Source organism: Thermobia domestica, chromosome 18 (assembly GCF_964235325.1).
Source record: "Thermobia domestica chromosome 18, izTheDome1.hap1.1, whole genome shotgun sequence".
NCBI lineage: Eukaryota > Metazoa > Arthropoda > Insecta > Zygentoma > Lepismatidae > Thermobia > Thermobia domestica.
The window spans coordinates 40,704,799-40,728,849 of NC_137471.1; the positions used below are offsets into that span (position 1 = coordinate 40,704,799).

Consider the following 24,051-nt stretch of genomic DNA (forward strand, 5'->3'; position numbering starts at 1 on the left):
TGTTAACTACCAGATATGAATATGTATAGTGGAGGATACTGAGAATAATTGTAATCTGTTGAAACTGAGACGACAGTATGGACTTCGAGATATCAACTACGAAGAAAGGCGCACCATGCATAATAATGAGAGGTTATAAATATCGTCGTTTCCGTGAAGGAAGAGAAGGATCAATATGGAGGTAAGTTAAAATAGACTTACTAAATTGGTGAGAGCAGAAACTTTTGTTCTTCTCAGATTGCTTTGTGAACAATTTTAATTTCTACAGACTATGTTGACGTTTATAATCCTTGAGTTTAAACGTAGCTTACTGTGCCTCTTCACTGGCTAAAGTAAGGTAATGAAGCAGTGGATGTAAACTAACTTAATACTCTAAGATTTCGAACATTTTCGGTTTTGAATACATTTTCATACAAAAGTAGCAGAGTTAATCTATAGACCTTTTGGTAAGGCACCTGCTCACTATTGCTCCATCTACTAATGATTGATTACTTACACCAAACCATTAATTTTGCAGGTGTACCTTGAAAACATGCTCGGCTACAATTGAAGTTGATGGTACTGAAAGCAGGGTATTACAGAAGGGAGTGGAGCATAATCATCAAGGGAGCATTGAAAATGTTAACAGGCATTTGTTGAGGGAAAACTGTAAACGTCGTGCTGTAGAATGCCTTGACGAACGGCCAAATAAAGTCATAAGAAAGAAGATTTCAAAAATGACAAGCTTGAACAAGTTTGATCATAAAGTTATGAAAACATGCAGAGAAGCAATGAATCGATCTCGGAGGAAGAAAATGTCCAGTAAACCAAAAGATATCACCGAAGCTATTCAACAATTGAAAGAAAGAACGAACGATATAACTATGGCTGGAGAAAGGTTTCTGTACGTCAATGAAGCAGCGCAAATAGTCCTTCTTACATGCAATGAAAACATCAGGTATGTGTTCCTTTTTAGTTGTTGTTGATTTTAATGTTGTTGTTTGATGATTTTGATGTTGTTTTTATATAGTTGTTTCTATATAGGCCTAGCGAAGAAAATGTTTCTCTTCTATGTGTTCTTTATTCTTATTCGGTATTATTATTCCTTTATTCTTTTTTCATTTCAGGTTCTGGTGTGATTTCCAGGACATGGAATTGTTTGCTGACGGGACATTTGCATATTCTCCACGACATTTTGCCCAGCTATATACCATTCACGGCTATAAGAATGGATATTATGTTCCTCTATGCTTCGCGTTATTGCCAAAAAAAGGTAAACAGACTTACGAAGATGTGTGGAAGATGGTTATAAGTTTAGACGCAAGAGTGACACTCAGATATATTTACACAGACTTTGAAAATTCTGCCATAGAAGCTATCAGAGTGATGTTCCCAGACTGTGATATTCGTTGTTGCAGGTTCCACCTAGGTCAAGCATGGTGGAGAAAGATACAAAGTGATAGCGATCTCCGTAGTGCCTATTTAGATTCAAAGTCACAGTTAGGTATGTACCATTATGATTTGTGCCTTAGTTACTTTTCTTTTCGGTTTTATAGTTACTTCTTTAAGTTGTGGACTTTTGAAATAACTTTACTATCATGACATTAGATTACGTTTTCTAAATATGAATTTGTGGCTACTACTCTAGGCAAGACTACTCTAGGAAATTTAAGTTGTGAACTATCCATAAAAAAGTCAACAATGTTGAACTCAATTTAATTTCTATGCTTTTTAGGTTCTTGGCTAAAGACATTTTTTGGACTCCCGTATTTATCTCCAGAGCAAGTACCAGATGCCTTTGCTGATCTGATTTCGGTAGCACCTGACACCAAAGGATTTAGATTTTCAGATTATGTGCTGAACAACTATATCGAAGATAATTGCAGGTAATATTGCAAGTCAGAAATAGCATTCTGGTTTGATAAATGTAAAAGATATAATGAATTTTGGGGGCAATATCAACCCTGTGGGGGAAAAAACACTTAACTTAGTTTTAACTATTAAATAATGATAAATATCAAAATTAAAGAGGTAGAGGGTCTCCAACCAAAGTAATTAAAAACTGTCTAGTCTATAGGCTAGAAGCATTTTCGTTTGAGAAGTTAAAGGCATGAATAGAGAAATAGCGCACTGAAATAGTAATATATTATATGGAATGAGATCCGAAATTTAGTTTCTACTTTATAGTAGTTCTGGATATCAAAATATTATTTCAAAATAAAAAAAAAATAAACGGTGATAGGATATTGTATTCATGATTACCTTTTCTTTTCAGGTACCCTCCAGTGATGTGGGCTTGTGAACCATCTCCAGCACCTAGGACAACAAATGGACCAGAGTCTTTCCACCGTCACTACAACAGTCAGTTCTATTCTAGTGCACCTGATGTCCATAAGGTAGTATCAGTGTTACTTGAAATACAGCATGAAACACGTTTGAAAATCGCTTCGATACGGAAAGGTGATTCGAAACCACAAAAGAAAGAAGAAATTCAAAGGAGGGAACAAATCATGAAATTATACAGGTACTTTCAAAACACACAGCGAAGTTTCGAGAATGAAATATCTTAAAGTTGTAGGACACAAATTTCAAGGACTAAAGTTGTAAAAAATGTACCATACAGCAGAATTAAATATAATAAACATTGAACAGCAGAATTGAATATTTCTTTCGTATCTTTCATATTTACCCTTATTCTCTAAAGTATTGAAACTGTGCGCAACTGCATGATTTGCTTAAGCATGATTATATTGAGATTTGGCAACGTCGCATTTAAAAACTGTGCGCAAAACCACGATTTTATACTTTTCGATCAGCTGTCAATCAACTACAGATTATCGTAGATCTGTGGGAGAAAACTGTGCGCAAACGAGGTGCACCCATGATATATCTGTGTGCTAAGAATGTTGCAAGTGGCGGGTGTCGCCATTTGCATTTGTTGGGTTGCCATAAGGTCGAATTGCCTGAATTGTAAAATTATGTAGTTCATAAAAAGTAGAAATATAATGCAATTAAGTCAGGATTGGGTATAGATAATGTCAAAATCGAGAAAATTAGAAATGGTCAAAATCGGGAAAGGAGTTCCAGCAGAGGAAGAGGACTAGTTACCCAGATGCTCCGGCTAGACAAATTGTGAAAATGTAAGAAAATAGTAGAGTGAATTGGTGTAGGATATTTTTGGATGTGTGCATATATATTTGTTGAGAAGTGAGATGTATATAAAATGTGTAGTGTGAAATTTCCACTTAATTTACTTCCTCTTACAAAGCAGCACCACACTAAAAAAAAGATGTCATCACTTTCGCTGACACCGCCGAATTTCCATGTGTTTCTTATGTTCCCTTACCAAGGATGTTATAAAATAGAGGATCTCCCCATATGTATCTTCATCCTATTGCCTCAATAAGGCCAAAAATTAACCAAGCATCGGCACAACAACCGAGTCGGATTGGCTACTCTCGTTTCAGCCATAAATGTTGGCTCGAAACATTGCGATCTTATTGGCGCGGAGCGGGGAGAGTGGGAGTGGTGCAACTGTGACGTATGACTTCACGATTTTGTTGCACGGACAGATCCTCTATTTTATAACATCCTTGTCCCTTGCTGTTTCTTTCTCTTCTTTTTCTTAGGATAGCAGAAAAAGAGATGGGAATGTTGACCAAGAGGTTGACATATCACAATACCTTAGGTTTAGATTTTTTTTAATGTAGTACTTAGAATTTTAAATTTAAAATAATTAAATACGTTTTCTAGCGATTTTGTATAGTTGAACTGGAAGGGAAGAAAAATAGTCGAGAGTGGGTCAATAAAATACTCATAATATACGAGACGTTCGAATTTGTTGCATGACTTCGAGTTCACCTGAAATCTATATGACCGTCATGAAAGCTACAGGAGAACATTTGCTGGCGTTTTAAGAAGTAATTTTGTAAACACACTTTGTTCCATTAACTATAAAGGCAGGAACACGAACCATTGAGTAGCACTTAACGCAAACATACGCACATTTATTCCATTAAGTATTATCGATATCCTTAATGGATCTTAATTGATGTTTTTCAAGTTAATGTAATGCGAACATAATAAGCTCTGTCCCGTTCGACGATTACGACTCTAAAAGACAAATTTCCTAAATGTGTCTTAAACTACCGTAACAACATATTGCATCTGGCATTTCCAATTAGGGGACAGAATTTACCAATCTCCGTTGACCATATAAGGAAAGTAAGTAATGTGTTTTGTTTTGTCAAGCACATACTGAACTATGAGCATTTTCTTCTAAGGAGCCTAGGAGGCGAGCACCTAGAAATTTTTGTTGAGAAGGTTCCAAATTTTGAAGGGAAGTCCAATACAACAAGTCACTACATTTATGTAATATTGAAGGGGTATTATTCTGCATCCGAAAAGACGGTTAAGATGCTTCCATCTATATTTTCAGAAAAAATGATCAATCTAGAATGTTTTTATACGAGACAGAGTACAGATGAAATATAAGATCAAATTTTCATGTTACATCAATCATTTCCCTTGTTTAACAATTATAATATTTTTGAGAAAGTGTATAAATGGATGGTAAGTTACGAAGTTTTTGGGGGGTCCGTACCGGTGAACCCCCCTTTTGTGGATGCGCCCCTGAGCCTAGAAACGAGCGACAAAATTTTTCTTTCATTCAAACTAGAATATCTTGTGGCAGCTGTTATAACATATATTTGTTATATACGTGTAGAAATTATTTTCATGCAGTTTCCGTATCTCCGAACATTCAAAGACTTGTAAATTAGTGTTTTTCTTTCTTTTTTCTTTTCTTTCTTTATATTTTACTCTAATTAAACTTGTTTCGGCGTTTTTTGACAATTAACCTCGAATTCAGAGGAAAAAATCGGAAGAGAAAGGAGCAGGTTGTTATTATTATAAGATGTCTATGAGTGTCATTCAATACCACTTAACGCAAAAATCTGTGTTCAGCAACACAATGGAAAAATTATTTTTAAAAAATAATCATAATTGTAATACCGATTATAACTTACTAAATTGCAAATTTTGTGCTATCTTGACGCAAACCGTTACGAAATGTGCCCACATATCTTTCGTGACCATGGGTTTCTTTGGAGTTGCCAAGTACCGTTATATTATCATTAATTCGCCAATTATTCCGCCACTTGTGTTTAGCACACTATTTAATATAATAGTCCTCAAAATAAGGCTTATCTTAGGGAAGTATTATAAAGAAAAAAACTGTTTGACACAAGCCACATGGTAGGACACACAGAGGAAGCAGCGGTGGCTCAGTGCTAGAGTGTTCATCTCTGGCGCATCGGGTCCTTGGTTCGATCCCAGCTCGCGCCAAGTGAACTTTGTGGTAGACAAACACCGTGTGCCTGGGTTTCCTCGGGGTTCTCCCATTTCCTCCCACTTTCTTCATTCCACCATTTCATTCATTTCTCATAATCACCGTCTCCTTTAGCCTAATCGGCATAACTGTGGGACGTAAAACTCGAACATTTCATTTCATTTCATTTTGGGATACGTAGAGTCCTAGTAAGAGAGAACAGGAAAAAATTCAGGTGTACCAAGAAGAAGGCGGGGATGACGTAAAGTATGATCTGAAGAACATGATGGACTAGCTTGACATGATGTAGAATCCAGAAGTTTTGTTTCTGCAGCGATGAACATTAACCATTGTGCCAGTTACTTACAAGTTAAGAAGTTACTTCTTTGTAAGGCTACATTATTTAACTTTCTTTACCAAGCAATTCGTAATAATACAAAGTTCCATAGAATTATTCTGTGTGTCTGTCCGACAGGAATTGGAGTAAAAATAGTAAGAGATTAAAAGAATCCTCTTCTTGATGTGTATTCAATGACAGAAGAATATGATCTATATTCTACCTTAAGTCTCTAATGAAATAACCCGAAATGACAAAAATCTGAAGCTTCAATATTGATTCCTCATAGTTTGTAAGTCTACTGTGATTTCACATTGTTCTGATAAAGATAGAATATATTTTTAAATAAAAAGAAAAGAGAAGAAAAAACCTTTTAAGGGTTAGTTTTTGGCTTTCAGGATAAAATTCGAATTGTTGATCGGGTCTGGTGTAATGTTATGTTTAAGTAATGGTGACCATATGATCTGGTTTCTTTCGCCATCTTTAATAGTTTCCAAGGTAAACAGACTTTAAAAAGTTGGCTGCAACTTATACTTTTTTTAATTACAGAAACTGCGTCTGAAAAACTTTATTCACTTGATTTGTAACTACTTATAACCCGCTCTAGTTGTCAAAAAATCAAATAAGAATTAAAATTTATGTTAAAACATGCCATATTTCTTACTAGAGAATCCAGCCTACGTTCTTCTTCTACTGAAAGGTAAATTTTGTTCTTTTTTTATTTTCTTTTTAAGGAAAAAGAAATTGTCAATAGTTATTTCTCTGTTCATGACAGTAGGAAAACTAAATATACCAAAGAAAATTTAATATGATGATGTATAGCTTCTCTACTGGGATCCATTTATTATACAATTTACTTAGAAAAAAATGTACTCATATAATTTGCCTTATTTACAGTTTTTTTTTTTTTTTTTTTTTTTTTTTTTTTTTTTTTTTTTTTTTTGCAAATAAAGTTTGTCAATGCTATCCGTCAAACTGATACAGTACACTACCATTAACATTTTTCACACATTTATCTCTACTCGATATAGTTTTGGGAGTCACATTCAATGTAGAATTTTACATGACTGTGCGCATGAATAAATATTAGCATTTTATTCCCAAGTTACACAAAACTGAAATCAATTACCCTAGTTTTGTATTTGTTTATTTGAAGACGTGAACTGTAAAGAGAGTAACTTCTAAAATATCCAGGAGGCTACATTTTCATGTATCGAGGTAAGCGACAATTATTACCGGTGCTTGATATTATTGAAGAGTTTAGTTAAAAACAAAAGAAGGTTATTGTAGTGCTAACCATAAAATAACAATAACTTTTCTAATATTGATTTTAAATTTGCCAGTACATACAATATTTGTTGTATTATTCATTGACTACACGAAGAGGATTCCAAAAGGCCTTGCGCTTGGAAGAAAAATTAATAATACAAGGATTAGAGGATTAGTATTAGAAATTATACTTGTGGTCATTCTGTAATTATGACTTGTTTTAATAATACAAGAATATTGGTTATATTGTCAGGAACATGGCTTACTATCAACTTCTCTATCTACTCACTGTTCAACTGCATATACTTGTGTAGTTTGTAGATTCACTTATAAAAACAGACCTGGATATCAGAAGGTGTAGTTTCGCATGCACTGTAGTCCTCACAACATTTGCCATGCATATTAACTTTGATTTGTGGGAAAATCCAAAACTGATACGGACGAGATCGATTAAATAAGATGTCTACAAGAGTTATGTGCCTGAACAACGAATGGAGTCAATAGTTTGGTGTCTTCCCGTTTGGCCTATTTCCGTTTAGCCTACAGATCTTGCAGCAACTCCTATTATTATCTCAATCTCATCTTATCTGTAAGTAAGGCGAGTATTCTCGTTTTGCCTATTCCCGTTTCGCCTACGCTCACTCGACGAGAGATATTTAATGTTTGAGGGAATTTTTGAGTGTTTGATATGGCAACGCAATATAAAGATAATGAAAATATTAATATATCGACTAAATGCAGTCATGCCATTTTCAATCAAGTTAAATCTATGGAAATTTAATCAGTCTAGGGAATAATACATTAAACTAATGAACCTGAATTTTACAGGAAAGAAAATTGCAAAATCAACACTACACAGTGATCCTTTTACTGTCTAAAATTCTCATACTAATTAATAAATGTTGTAGTAAATTTTACTTCTCTATAGTGTTTCTAAGTTTCTATGCTTAAATTTCTCAACTTTATTTTTTTATTTTATTTTTTAAGAATAGTATTAAGGTAAATTGAGTGTGTTAGGAACCATAATATTTTCAAATGTGATTCAGCAACGTTCATATCCTGTCATTGTCTACTATCACTATATTCACTTTAAACATATGCTTTGACTGAAGACTTATCCCGGCACATCAACCCTATAAAACTAATTCCTTCATTAAGAGAAATTTTGTATAAAAATTTATAATTTAACTAAAATAAGTTTAAAGATATTCAGAAGGTAATTAGCTCCCATTCGAGGTATTACGCTCTTTGCTCCAGAGCCACCTTAAATACTATCAAAGCACAACAGCGTTTATATCTTTCCATTCAGAGGAACTCGTACTCAATTTATTCAAACAGGAAAAACGAGGGAGAGAACTGACTCCGTTCATTTCACCTCTGATACCTTCGGTTCGATGCTCGTCCACCACTCTAGACATGAATCAAGCATTCAAAATTGAATTTAATAGCCAGCATTCATGCTACCCTGAGCCTTCTCTCCGGGCCTCAATTTTATTCTACTTGCAATATTACAAGTATACTGCATTCAGGCAGAGAAATTACTAAGTTATTTCCACCCACCACTAACTTGTAAGCCTGAAAAAATGCATTAAGAAATTTTCCTAGCAGGGCAGTTGAAGGGCATAATGGTTCATCTCTCAGAAACACGGGAGTACCGACCAGCCTTGTAAAGGTCGAGGAACTGATCTTGAATAGTTAGTCACTCTCCCTTTTAAATTGTTTTGTTAGTCCATAAGAAATAGAACGTATATCAGTTTTGAAATGGTGACCTTTGGAATTACTAGTGACACGGCACGTACTTGGCTAGAATTAGAGTTAATCACGTCAGAGCTGTTGCTGACGTTGAAAAAATAAACTTATTCATAAATCTTTCTTTTAAAAAAATCCCTCAGATACTAAATGTCCCTCGTCGAGTGAGTGTAGGAAAAACGGGAATAGGCCAAATACCCGTTTGGCCTACATCTAAGATGAGATTGAGATAATGATATATATTGCTGGAAGGTCCGTAGGCGAAACGAGAATAGGCCAAACGGGAATGAACCAATGGTTTTAGTAGACTGATGCCCCGGGGTGTTATTGTGGTGGAGAAATTAGTCTTGCAATGAACCGATTGTCTACTGTTGGAAATTAGTGAATACTAGGGAAAAACATTATGTCGCATAGGTAGGGGAAGTTATTGTTTCCTTTCGTCAAATGGGATAGAAATGACGGTTCTGTCCTTACTCCTGAAAACGAGAACCGTGATTTTGATTGCCGACCTCTGACGTTTTACCTTCTTCGGTATGTAAATTATTCATTGCAGCTTTGAAAAATTCAAGATTACTAATAAAACTCGAACTGACCAAAGCTGTACATATATTCTAAGAGTATATATTTGTGTTACAGTTTCGGAATGTAACAAAGCCTTCCTCAGACACATTATCTTCGGCACTGGTGAATCTTTTGCAGACCACACCATGCTTTGCTTCTTCGTGAAAGGATCTAATTTATAAAACCCTATTTCCTCAACCGTTACCAGCTTTGGAAATGCATTACCGCGCTTCAGGAAACCTTACACGAATTGAATTCAACGTTTTTTCTCTTCTACTTTTCAGAACATGTGGCACCCAACGCCATGATTCTTTCTTTTCACTTTTCTTCTTCTTCTTCTTCTTCTTCTTCTTCTTCTTCTTTGCGTACAAAGCAATAGTATTTTCAAATTTACAAGCACGCATACCTTTCCTCCATGGTATTTTAAATTGTTTTTTTTTTTATTATTATTATTCTTTTTATGATGCTTGGTTACCTACGCAAATGTTGAGACAACTCGATGAAAATTTGGGCCGTAGACATGCCACGATGGAATCAGCATTTCATCAACACTGGATTCTTTTCGTCGAAAAAACTTACTTCGGAACGAACGTCCTCTTTCTGTTGGTTTACCATTTCCATGGTTACTCAGCAACTTGAAATTTGGCATAGTTATTAGTGACAATCCTTCAAACCTGATATATAATTTACATCAAAATACTATTACTTGAAAGGGTAAGAACACGTACTTTTAGAAACTCTTCGTATCTCAAAAGTAGGAAACTGAAGAAGTTATGGTAATCTGAATAGAGATGCAAGGCTTGAAAAAGAAAGAAAAAATGCTATTTCTTTTTTCTGGGGGGGGGGGGACAAAAAGGTTTTGACTAGAAATTTTGGGCTTCGTTAAGTATTTGAATTTTGGTATAGAAATAACAGTACTTTCCACTTTTCTTGTATCTTTATAACCCGAAAAAAGAACATTAAATTACTAAGTACTCCAAAAAAAAAAAAAAAAAATCAAGATTTAAGAAAAATACGCCATTCAATAAGAAAGAAAGAGGGTAAATCGGCCAGTGCAGTGAATTTTACTAGTTCCAATAATTTATTCGTAAAATTGTTAACGAGTAAATTGTTTTAGTAAAATGTTCAGCAGTGTTGCCAATGGCTGTTCTGAAAATGTGCAACAAAATTACGCCAATTTCAAATTTATTAATTAACTCAAGCTTTATTATAATGATGTGTATATATAGTTATTCGGGTCAATAAATTTTAGGGGGAGAAAGTTAGAACGCTAGCTAAGCTATGCATAAGTTCTTTATTTCAAACCCTTTGATTCACTATAAGAGTAAACAAAGAAGGGATTCTGTAAATAATGAGCTTTCGCAACCCTGCCAAACTAAAAACATACTCGAAATAACCATGTATAACTTTAATTTTGTAAATGAATCTCATTTTAGGGAATAATAGAATATCTAAAGCTCAAGATCCAAACAAGAATAAGTTATAAACGAAAATTTATTTTTTAAAAAAAAATGTTATATACAGTGAAACCTGCTTATTTTGACCACCATCAGTTCCATTGAAAAATGACCAACTTAGACCAGGGACGAATTCAGGGGGTAACCCGGGGGAGAATCTCCCCCCGGAGAAACTCCCAAAATTTCAGTCTCAAAATGTAGAAATTACTTTACCCAATTATTTGCTTTTCTTTCCGTGCACGTGCAGACCAAATCCGATCTCTCAATATACATATAAATGACGCAGACCCATTCTATGTAAATATTAAACATGTAACGTCTAAGATAGAATACCAAATAGTCAATAAAACTTGTATTTCTTAACGCTATGACCGACTTTGGCAGAACATGAAATTGTCAGCTGTTGAAGAAAGGTTTGTATTTTAGTAGATACTATACTCTTGCCCTATATTATATATTAGTAGGTAGCACTAGCACAGATTGAGATAAGAAAGGAAAGATAGGGAAGATCCTTCGATGATCTCTGATGTCAGCAGACTTCAGTTCTTGAAAATGTACAGTTCTTCCATTATTTGAAATAGAGCGCCTAAATCCCATTTCTCGCATCGGAAGTAACAGTCATAAATGTGTTTTACGATTGTTAAAGTAAACACACCTTTCTTTAACTAAAAATAAGTCAGTTAAAGGGTGAGATTCAGAGGGCGTCATTTAGAGGGATCAGGAAGGAACAGTTATCCGTCCTGGGTTAGAGATTTATTTGGTCTAGGAATTAATTCGTGCGGGTGGACAAGAGATGGCGCAACGAACGGAGCGTCCCACAGTTCCGTGTATCCACACATGTGTTGCAAACCCCTGTCATCGCGTATCGTTCGTAGTATAGGGCAGTGGATTAAAGCGTCAACAACACCAGTTTGTAGTTAAGTGAACATGGCGCAATTTGTGCCTGATAAAGTGTTTTTGCGGGGTGTCCTGCTGCATTACTTTAACATGCAGAAAAGTGCGACTGAAAGTCATCGTATTTTGGTGGAAGTGTATGGTGACCATGCTCTAGCTGAGCGAACGTGTCAGAAGTGGTTTGCACGGTTTAGAAGTGGTGATTTCGGCTTGGCAGACCAAGAGCGAGCTGGACAGCCAAAAAAATTTCAAGACGAAGAATTGACAGCATTGCTCGAGCAGGATTCGTGTCAAACGCAGGAACAACTTGCAGCAGCATTAGGCGTTGATCAAACAACAGTCTCCAAACGCTTGAAAGCCATGGGAATGATTCAAAAGATGTCACATTGGGTTCCACATGAATTGAAATACAGAGACGTTGAAAGACGAAAAACCATTTGCGAATTGCTGCTTCAACGACAGAGCAGAAAGGGGTTTCTGCATCGAATTATTACGGGTGATGAGAAGTGGATCCATTACGAGAACCCTAAACGAAAAAAGGCCTGGGTGAAACCAGGTGAACCAGGTCCATCACAACCAAAACGAGATATTCACTGTGCAAAGGTTATGTTGTGCATATGGTGGGATATGAAAGGTGTGGTGTACTATGAGCTGCTGCAACCGGGTGAAACTATGAATGGAGAACGTTATCGACGACAATTAATGCGTTTGAAGCAAGCTCTGGCCAGAACACGACCAGAATGGGAGAACAGACATGATAAACTTATTGTTCAACATGCAACGCTCGCCCACATGTCGCAAAACCGGTCAAAACCTATTTAGAAAATGTCGGATGGGAAGTTTTACCCCACCCGCCGTATTCACCAGACGTTGCTCCTTCGGACTACTACTTGTTCGATTGCATGAACAACGATTTGATTGGACAGCGGTTTACTTCTTCAGAAGATATCGAAACATGGGTCTCTGACTGGATCGCTTCCAAGGATGAGGACTTCTTTCGCCACGGAATCCGTACATTGCCTGACAGATGGGCGAAAGTGGTGGCTAGCGATGGACAATATTTTTCTTAAGGTATTTATGTATTTTGTGTTTGTACTACAGCTTCAATGTGTGCGTACCAACCGCACGAATTAATTCCTAGACCAAAATATATAGAATTTATCAATATAAGTGAAAGATTGCTATTGAAGGTGACGAACATTCTGCTCAGTGCCGTGGCATGGGGGACAGGCAAGCGGGGCGACGGCGCAAAATTCGGAAGGGAAAAAGAAAAGAAAAGAAGGAAAGAAAAAGAGAGGAATGAAACGCATGTGCACATATATAAAATGAAAGGAAAAAAGTAATAAAAAGTGCTCAAAATCAAGGAAAAGCAGGGTTTATTTTTTAAAATTTTCTCACCTTTCGCGGCTGGTCTGTCGACTTCACTCATATGTACGGGGGTGCCGTCGGATACTCTCGCGCCAAGCGCTGATTTTCCACGACACGGCACTAATCCTACTGAAGATTTTGTAAACTAAACTATTGATGTGTATGCAGTGAAGAAACCAAGACTAATATGCTTGATTTAGAATCAGAAGTGTGAGAAAGAATGATTACTTTTTGTTAAGATATCCCTATGTATGTTTGTTTTAGGACAAAAATATTTGGGTTAATTTAAATCTTTTTAAAAACTTCTACATTACTAACAAACAGTAACTACTGAATATAGGAAATAAAAACAAAAATAGCTACTGTAAATAGCAGTTAAAGTTTAGTCTAAAATATTTTTGCCAGTCTTTATTTAATATTTTAGATAAAATTAAACGATTGTTTTGTTTTTTAAATTATAATCTCACCTTGAATATGTATCAGCAATTAGTCTCAATATTAGGTAAGATGTGCATATGAATGGTATTGTTAAATATGCTGCTTTCTTGCAAAAATACAGAAAAACAACCCTCCCCCCCCCCGAGGAGTTCACATTCCCCCCGGGTGAAAATGTCTGAATTCAACACTGACTTACACTAGTAGCCAACTTATAAAAAATGAGTGTGATTTGTGTATTTTTAGAGTAGGATTTCTAGTATTACTTGATTCTAAAATTTTAATAAGCAATGGCAGTTAATTACTCTTATCTATATAGAGCAATCATAACAATATACAGTACTAGAAAAAAAGTGTTACTATTCTTTTCTATTGCAAAATACGGTCTTTTTAGCACATATGCACATTCTGATTTTGTAGTTAATTGGCCTTGTTAATAAGCTCTTGGAACAAAAGATGTTTTGACAAAATCTTAAGAGAATTCATATCTCAAACCCTCCGCTACCTTTCGACAAAACGTCAGGTGCCAATAGTTGACAATTGAGATGTTTAGTTTTAACCCTGAAAATTTTCCGGAATTACTAAAGCTTCCCGTTGATGAAAGGAGTCGATATAGCTAGTAGAGATAAGAAAAACAGGTTTTTATAAAAATCGGAAATCGGTTTCTAGGAAAACTGAAATCCCAAAAACCGATATTTCCGAAAACCGGTTTCGGTTTTCTTCAAAACCGTTTCGGTTTTCACCGAAACAGGTTTCAGTGAAAACTTTTGGAAAACACGTAAAACTATTTTTGCTTGAAACAGAATCAGTTTCCGGAGAACAATTAAACATTATTCTGGTCAGAAATGGAGCCAATATTGAAAAAACGGAACCGGTTTTGAAGACAATCGAAACCAGATCCGGTGAAAAACCGAACCGGTTTTTGGAGAAAACTGTTTAGGTGGAAAAACCGAACTAGTTTTGGAGAAAACCGAAACCGGTTTCCGCGAAAAACCGGTTTTTGTGCCCACCACTAATAGCTAATGGTTTAACCAATACAGAGAGCGTAAACAAATACATATAACCATTTCCTGAATTCCTGTATGTGTTTTTGTCTTATTCATATCTTCCATCACCACCCTTTTATCAGGATAGTGTTCTGGCCATTGATCCCCAAGAACAAATCGTAGGAATCCATGCTTCTTTGTCCCCAGTCACTGGAGCACAGCCACAAATCTATGAATGGTGCCGATGCTCCACGCCCCGGCCAGGCTCGGCGCGTAGTGACTCCAGAGACCATTGCAGCTGTTGAAGCCACAGACGTAACACCATTTGCAAATTTCCGGCACCATTCATAGATTTGTGGCTGTGACAAACACGCATCTCCATACTGAACCTTCATTCGCCTAAAAATGTCGGTTTCACACCTTCACTTCGCAAAAACCGAATCAGAACGCTGCTCCTCGCTGGTGCATGTGGCTAGTGGGGCTGCCATTTTGGAACTGTTGTTGCGCCGGTGTTTGTGCATCTGCCGGCTGCTGCCACCTAGGAGACATCCGGCATACTATCGTAAACAGGCATGCCAACTTACAGCTCACTGGCGCCATATGCGGATTTTTATTTCTACTTTTATGGTTTTCATTTGACTTCCCCTCGTACTTTCTTCCATCCTACGTACATGACCTGCCCACCTAAGCCTCCTAGACTTGATGACCCTAGTAATGTTTGATAAACCGTATAAATTGTGTAGTTCCTCGTTATGAAGTTTCCGCCATTTCCCATTCCCGTTCCTCTTGGGTCCGAATATTCATCTCAGGATCTTGTTCTCAAATACTTTCAGTCTATGTTCTTCTTTCAGACTAAGCGACCATGTTTTGCAACCATATAGAACAACAGGCATGATTATCGTTTTATATATTTTAAGTTTCAAATTCCTCGACAGAATTCGCGACGACAAGAGCTTTTGAACTGAATAATAACATGAATTTCTTGCTTTTGGTCGACATTTAATTTCTTCGTGAATATGATTTTCGTCTGTTAATATTGATCCCAGCTATTTGAAAGTATCCACTTTATCAAAAGTATTATTTAATATTTTAACGCATCCATCATTTGCTGTATTACGGTCAGACGCACTTCCATGTATTTAGTTTTCTCTGCATTTACTTCTAAACCCATGTCCCTGCAAGCGTTTAATAAGATCTCTGCATTTCATTATATTGTTCTCCTGTCATCCACTATTAAATTTACATCATCAGCATACGCGAAAACTTGGTGAATACCGCTTAACTCTAGACCCTGGTTGCTATCTTTGATTTTCCTTATCGCGTATTCCAGGACAAAATTGAATAATAATGGCGACAACGCATCTCCTTGTTTTAGGCCATTTTCGACGTGAAAGCTCGTGGACAAAAATTTTCCTACTGGACTTTACTTTGGGATTCGTATAAACATATCTTAATTAATCTAATTAGCTTTCTCGGTATTCCAAGTTCCGTAAGAACGTTGTATAATGTTTCTCTCCTAACTGAGTCGTAAACCTTTCTAAAATCAATAAATAGTTGATGTACCGGGGTATTGAATTCCCACTTCTTTTCGAGTATTTGGCGATTAGTAAATATTTGGTCGGCAGTTGATCGATTTCGTCTAAATCCGCACTGATAATCTCCAATAATTTCATCTGCGTATGGGGTCAATCTTGCTAATAGAATATTTGAAAGGATTTTATAGGACGTTGACAGAAGAGAAATGCCTCGATAATTATTACAGTTAGTTTTGTCGCCTTTCTTGTGAATTGGAACAATGATTGATTCTTTCCACTCTTGTGGCAATTCTTCCTTGTTCCAGATAAGGAGAATGAGTTTGTGTATCTTGTTCCACAATTTCTCGCCTCCAGCTAAAATTAACTCAGCCGGAATTTAATCTACACCCGGAGATTTGTGTTTTTTTAATTTTTTTTATAACTGTTTCTACTTCTATTCTGTTGGGTTCTGGAATATACGGTTCTGCGGTGTGTATCTTCTTTTCTCCACACACATTAGTTTTTGGCTGCGTGTTCAGCAAATCGTCAAAGAAATCTTTCCATCTATTTAAGATGCTATTCGTATCAGTAAGAACTGCTCCGTCAGCTTTCTTTAATATATAAGCACGAAGTTGATAGCCTTTCTTAAATTCGCTGATCCCCTTATGTATGTCCCGAATGTTTTTATTTTTACTATTATCTTCAAGTTCCTTAATTTTAGCTTTAAAAATATTGCGTTTCTTTGTTCTAAAAGTTTTGGAAGTTTTCCGCCTGATATCTACGAAATTTTGTGTAGTTATTTCATTCGGATTTTGTAGCCAACATAATTTTGCCAGCTTTTTCTTCTCCGCTAGTTGAATGCATTCCTGGTCGAACCGTGGGTTGTTTCTACGTATTTCTCCGTGTCCCAATTTTTCTTTTGCTGAAATGTTAATGCTATCTCTAATTTCAATCCAAGTGTCCTCAACAGTAGTGCACTCTGAATCTTCTAAAGCCGAAAATATATTCAAAACTTCAATCTTGTATTCCTCTCTTACCTGGCTCTCATCTAATTTCTTTAAATTATATCTCTCCGTTTTCGGACATTGAATATTTCGCTTATTCAACGATAATCTCTCTCTTATTATCGCTGCTACCAGGTAGTGATCAGTGTCACAATCACCCCCTCTAAACGACCGGACATCAATTATGCTAGATTGCCTTCGTCTATCTACTAAAACGTGATCAATTTGATTATGTGTTTTTCCGTCTGGTGAGGTCCACTTGTATTTATGAACGTGTCGATGTGGGAATTTTGTACTCTTCACGATTAGGTTTTTGGATGTTGCAAAGTTCATGAGTCTAACACCGTTGACATTACTTTCCTTATGCAGACTTTCGTTCCCTCTATAATCGGTTTGAAAATATCCTCTCGTCCTACCTTCGCATTGAAATCCTCTAATAGAATTTTCATATGGTATCGCGGGAGTTGGTCAAATATCCGTTCCACTTCTTCGTAAAAACTGTCTTTCATATCGTCATATCTCCTAGGCGCTTGGTAAGATTTTTGAGGAAACAAAACAACACCCATGATATGATGTATTGAATAATTTGCACTTTCTGGCAACCAATTAAGATAGATAACCCCGTATGGAGCACATGACTCAAACGAACCGAAAGTTGTAAACATACTTTCTTAATTGGTCAATTTACTATTGGGAAACAAACATGATCCTTGAATAAGAGTTATAAATAGAAAAAAGCAGAAAGTTCCGGTTTTCTAAAAAAAAACTTTTTTATGGAAATATCTCGATCCCAAACAAGTTGGATTTTTTTAAACTTTTGATTCTGAGTGACTCCTTAAACATATTAATAATTTTTGTTTCGGAAGTACAATATTGTTTAAAATATGGACCGTATTAGAACTATTACTATGATTTTAATTATACATCTATACATGTTTTGTATTTATTGTATATACAACAGATACACTAATCTTCTTGCATAGCTCATATCGTGTGCCACGGTCCGCTGTTGCCAGGGTTTGCAGTGTTGCAAATTTTGTGCAATTTTTTTTTCACCATACGTTATACACATAATAACAGTATCAGAAGTATCCTGCAAAATCATTATCAAATTATATTTCCAGAACAAGACAGTTATAGATATGCGATAATCATTTTGGACATGAGTGTACACTGGCGAATATTTTTTTTTTCTTGAGGCGTTGTCAATATTACCACGGATGAATTTAAACTAGTAAACATAGTTCAATAAATTTCCCATCCTTCCTCGATCGTTTGCCACAAACTGCATGAAAATCACTTTAAAATTCTAGACCCAAATGAAATCCGTGAGTTTTACAAACTTACCCTGTACAATCGAACTTTACCTTACTGTTCAACATGACAGCAAATGACGTTTCTATCTTAAGAGTCTTCATCCCGGCGAAATTAAAATACCGCTAATTTTACAGTAATTATGTGATATCTTCGAATAGATAAAAGATAATCGAAATGTGGAACAAGAGCGCCCTAGCCAATATTATTTTACATGAGAAACCGTTATCAAGACTCACTTATCTGCTTTCGATTTCGAGCCATTTTGAAATCGGCATTTATTTTCGCGTTTCTAAACAGCTGAAAACGGAAAGCCACTAGGTGACTTGCGATAACGGTACCTCACGCAAAATAATATTGTCTAGGGCGCTCTTGTTCCATATTTCAATTATCTTTTATCTATTTGAAGATATCATATAATTGCTGTAAAATTAGCGGCATTTTAATTTCGCCGGGAGTATTTTAACATATCTACTACTTCGGGTCTGATAATGGAGTCCATAATACTTTGAAACACCGCCGTAATTTTACAACATGAAACACAACTTACTTCTCCTCATAGAAATACTAAAGTAATATTTTTAAAATTCTAGTAACTTTTGAAGATCAATTTATGGATAAAAATCAAAAGAACGTTTGAATTCGCATGCATTGATATGTGAACAATGACGTCGATGTGATCTGCACCTTCCGCCATCTTTAATGGTAACCAAGATAATGACCAGAGAAATTAGTGGAAAATTTGTTTTTAAATTGTTACGAAAAAAATATGTCTAAAAAAATACGCACTCTTATTTCCTTACGACGTGGTTCCTGTCAAAAAATCAAATAAGAACTATAATTTATGGTTAAAATGATGTATTTCCCACAGATATCGTACATTCCAATGACTATTTTTCTTTTATTGAAGCTGTTTTTCCTTTATGTTTCCGATTTTTAAGGGAAAAAACTTCGTGAATAATTATTTTTCTCTTAACGACAGCATGGAAACTAAACATATTGAACATAATTTAGTGTGCTGATGTGTACATATATTTCCCAATGGTACACATTTACTATTTACATAAATGTAGCTATTTATTTTTATTCTTGTATACAAGTACACGAAGTTCGTCAATTCAGCCTGTCAGAGAGATATGAATCAATGATGCCATTTGAACACGTTTATCTGCTAGACATACCCATGGGAGTCATATATTTTTAGTACATATATGACTGTGACCACCAACACATATTAGCACTTTATTCCGTACGTACATAAGCTAACTGTATGCAAATCAGTCAGTTTGCTTCGTAAGCATACAAAGTAAACTAAAATCAATTTTATTCGTCCTGTATTTAGTCACTTGCAGTTTCAACAATGAATCGAACAATTTCTAAAATGTGAAGTTTGCTTTCAAGTATCCAGGTAAGAGATAATTATATTTTCAGGGTTTGATTTCATTGACGTAAGTAATGTATTCCGTAGACATTTAGGTAACTTCGTAAGAAACTGTAAACAGGGGTTTTGCGTTTACTTGAATTTTATCGCTCCAAGCTACATCAGAATCTGTCTTTGAATAGGAACGACACGTTTTTTTTCTCTATCTTTCCCCGCGCAGCCTCAGGTTCACTTGAAACAGAGTTACTATCTTGTTCACTCCCGAATACGCCACTGAGCACAGAATAATCAATGTCATTACTATTCATTACTAACTCATAACCGTCTGAGTTGGAATCATTCATCAGTTCTGCAATTTCATTATCGCTAAAATTTTTTCCTCTTCTTTTTGTAATACCACCGCTCGTAAAGGAATATATATAAGTGTGTAAGTTTTTGACGCCTACGAACCGAAAGGAAGTGTTGAAGACGTAATCAGTGCGACGTGATTAGACGCAAATACAGCCCTCGTCAGCTACTAATTGCATTGTTTTCTTTCGTTGAAAGAAAGCAAAGGACCCATTCTGTGTTACTGTACATTCGGCAGGGGAATTCATCGTAGAACTTGGGTGAACACGTGATTGCCAAGGCTACATTTCTTTTTAACCTTTAACATGTTCGTAAGCTGGAAAGTGTGTATACTGATAGATCTTGGGGTAGAAATGGAGCCATTGTTAATGTGTTCAGGAAGATAGCAGGAGCAGCGATGAGTCAACAGACCCATTACGAAAGTGAATGAAGTAAAGAGATGAGTTTTTGGATGTTTTACTTCAAAGTTTTATTTCGATTACATTGAGATGTGTAATGCATTATTACTATTTTTATGATGTTCTGAAAGGTTATAATAAATACTTTTTCCTATTACATTCTTATGAAGTACGCTTCGCGCTACAGGCTTCCTGAACGCGACAACACTGTACGACAGCAGTGCCGCACTTCCACTTACTGTATGCTGTTTCTTCATATAAGCGCGGGGAATTTAAAGATTGGGCTGCAACATGGCTCACCGCTTAACGCAGAGAATATGTTGAACTAAAAATTTTTTTTTAAATAAATACTCTACCAACTAAACCTTTTTTTGTTAATAGTTTCAAATATTTGGAACACTAGACTTCCAAATTTTCGAACAGTGTTTTGTACGTTTCTCTACCTACCATGGTAAAGGAGATCAGAGCGTCGTGCATTTGTTTTAATTACACAAAAAGTATCAAGTGATGAAAATTGAACTTTTTACAACTTACAGTTAATGGATGCATCTATATATTGTACACAGGAAATTATTTCACGTGATCTCTTTTCTGAGATATGATCCTATAAACATCGATCTACCAAAAAGTATGAAAAAATACGCACTTTTTCATTAATTTTTATTTTTTTCTCACTACATAGTACAAAGAAAATTTTTATGTCTCAAGAATTGAAAAGACAACATTCCAGCAATTCCAACGAGGTACGACAATGCAATATAAGTTTTGACTGAACGTCACGGCAGCACCACGAAGTCAGGGGCCTATCTTATGAAATGGATAGTAGTAGGGAGGACTAGACGAAACTAGGCCCCAAGCAATTATTAATGACTCCAAAGAGAGGAGCTTGTATTATTATTATTACAAATTGTTTATATTATTCTTATTGTTATTATTGTCATTAGTAGTAGTATTTATGTACAGATCTTATAAAGGATAGCTGTAGCCCAAGCCATCAAACCAGTATACGCCAGTGTTGGGATGAACATTTTCTACTTCAAGGAGATACTTTCTTGTAAGGGGGAAGCCCTGACTTCCCTCCATCAATTCGTACAATGGAAAAAATAAACAATTTAATCCATTTTAGTAACAATTTAGGGACATCTATTTATCCTTATGAAACGAAAAAGGAAAATGCTCAGATTGTTCGTTTTCTTAGTGTTCGGAAAATTATCGGATTGCTAATTGATCAGTTGGCGATTTTTCTAAATGCGACTAGGAAGATGAATTATAAAATCAGAAAGTGTAAACCAAGAACAAAAGTAAAGTTTTATGATTGATTCTTTCCACCCACTGGAATTTGAAAAAAGTTAAACAAAAAGCTTTTAGTTGTATTGGTAGCTAAGGAACTTCTGAGTAATCTCCCTTGCTCTTTTCGATTTTTGTGATTTCGGTTCAAAAGCGTGTGTGTTTTCCTTAACTACTTCTGCATTTGTCAAGGTTCTATTTGGTATTGAAATATTTGAAATAACAAACAACAAGGTGTATTTGGGGTCCGCTGCACAGAACTTTTTCTTGTATGGCTGTGTTATGTGTATTCTCCCTGTACAAATCGCTCGAGCTTTTCGCCCATAACAAAAATTTGACACGGTCAATCGCCCTGGGGTTTCGAAATTTGAGTTCTGTGTAACAAAATACATCCATACCCTGGGATCCCCTGCATAAAATTTTTATTTGTGTGTGTCAGTATGTGTGTATGTGTGTGTGTGTGTGCGTGCCTGTGTAATGATTTACTTATTCCTTTATATACATATTGCTTGTAAAAATGATTTCCATTCTATTCTTTATTTTTCAGGTATCAGACGATCAAGCAGGATGTGTTCTATCAGCACAATCACGGTTACTTCAATAATAATATTTACCATGCTCAACAATAACATTATAAATATATCTGGCGAGATGAAAAGTTTCAGGTACAAGATATTGCATAACATCTCAAATTACGATAAAATCAACACAAATGAAAAGAAGTTCTTCAACAATGACAATAATATATCAAGAAAATATATAAAAATTGGCTCTTTTACTTATTTTCCATTTAGTATGATAAATGAAGTTGGTGACAATGTAAGTGCTGATGGCGTTGAGGTAAGAATGTTGACAGAAATAGCCAAGTTAAAAAATTACACATTGGTTATTCAAAATATACCAGAAGCGTGGGGAGAAATCTTCGTAAATATGAGTGCAACAGGAGTTTTAAAATTGGTACTTGATCGAGAAATTGATATTGGCTTAGGAGGTTTCTACGTTGACTATTTCCAGTCTACATATGTTGATTACACTATTCCACATGAAGTTGTGTGTTCAACTTTAGTTACAAAAATTCCTGAACCTATTCCGCAGTATCTATCAATAATTCTTCCGTTCAAGCCTCTGATGTGGGTTTCGCTAATATGCGTTGCACCTATATTTTCTACCGTTGTATCTGTAACAGCACGAATAAGTGAGAAAATTTCTGGTGGCACACAATCAAGTAATATGAAATCTTACGGAACTTTGCTACTGCATATTGTTGGAATCGTTTTACTGCAGGAAGTACCAATGATTACTAATATTCCAGCTTTGAGACATTTGTTCAATTGGTTTGCGATATTTAGTTTTCTTATCACAGCCTGTTACACAAGTAAACTGGTTTCTTTTCTTACTATACCAGTATATACACCTGCAATCGATACGGTTGAACAGATGATTCTAAGCAAGATGAAATGGACAGGACCTGATTTATATCTTACAAACGTAATTTGTTCATGGAGAGACCGTTATGCTAAAGCTCTTTGTGAACGTTTCGAAGCTGTGGAAGATAAGTCGCAAATCGAAAAAATGATATTAGACAAACGCATGGCTTTAGCAATGGATGTATTACCTACCGGTCACACAATAGGCGGGGATTACTTAAGTAGTGAGACAGTTCTTCTTTTACACATTATGAAAGAGTGTCTTAATAAATTCAATACTGCTATTGTTCTTCAAAAACACTCCTCGTTAACAGCTATTGTAGACGAACATATACCACGATTTATCGAATCAGGTATTAAAAGTAAATGGATCAGGGATTTGTATGAAAATGGTCAACATTTCTACTTGCATTTGAACTCACGACATATATTAAAGCATAATAAAAATGTTGAGCTCTCCCTGTACCATTTACAAGGAGTATTTTGCTTACTTATACTTGGATATGCTATTTCATCGATTATTTTATTAATAGAGGTAATGGCCGCTTCTATGACACCCTTGTTTTCTCTATTTAGAAACACCAAAATCAACACAATTAAAAATCGTTAAATTTTAAAAATGTTACCGATCCGAACACGATTGAATTTATCAAGGATGTTGTAAAATACAGGATCTGCCCATACAATGAAATCGTGAAGCCATACGTCACAGCTTCGCCACACCTACTCTGCCCACTCCGCGCCACTAAGATCGCAGTGTTTCGAGCCAACAATCAGGGCGGAAACGAGAGTAGCCAATCAGCCGGCTCAGACGATGCTCGGTTGTTTTTTGGCTTCATTGAGTTCATATGATGAAGATAGGTATGGGCAGATCCTCTATTTTATAACATCCTTGGAGTTTATGTTCTTTCAAATAAGAAGGTGTCATTTCAAACGTTCAGATGAAGAAGATAGGTGCAGACACAGAATAGTTACAGATTTAAGTGATCTACTTTCTTCCGAGAGTAAAGGATT

At 35.7% G+C, this 24,051-nt stretch overlaps 2 protein-coding genes across 2 annotated transcripts; both read left to right on the forward strand.

The window, feature by feature from the left end:
- The first annotated feature begins 410 nt into the window (after positions 1 to 410).
- Positions 411 to 22,239, forward strand: LOC145675072 (uncharacterized). The gene is made up of 5 exons (XM_081745440.1): positions 411 to 937; positions 1,107 to 1,483; positions 1,715 to 1,865; positions 2,255 to 2,503; positions 22,158 to 22,239. Exons 1-5 carry the CDS (start codon positions 717 to 719, stop codon positions 22,237 to 22,239), a joined length of 1,080 nt encoding a protein of 359 aa, XP_081601566.1. The 5' UTR covers positions 411 to 716.
- Positions 22,240 to 22,405: 166 nt separating this feature from the next.
- Positions 22,406 to 23,647, forward strand: LOC145675073 (ionotropic receptor 21a-like). Its single transcript, XM_081745442.1, has one exon. The coding sequence runs from the start codon at positions 22,406 to 22,408 to the stop codon at positions 23,645 to 23,647; it is 1,242 nt and encodes a 413-aa protein (XP_081601568.1).
- Positions 23,648 to 24,051: the final 404 nt, after the last annotated feature.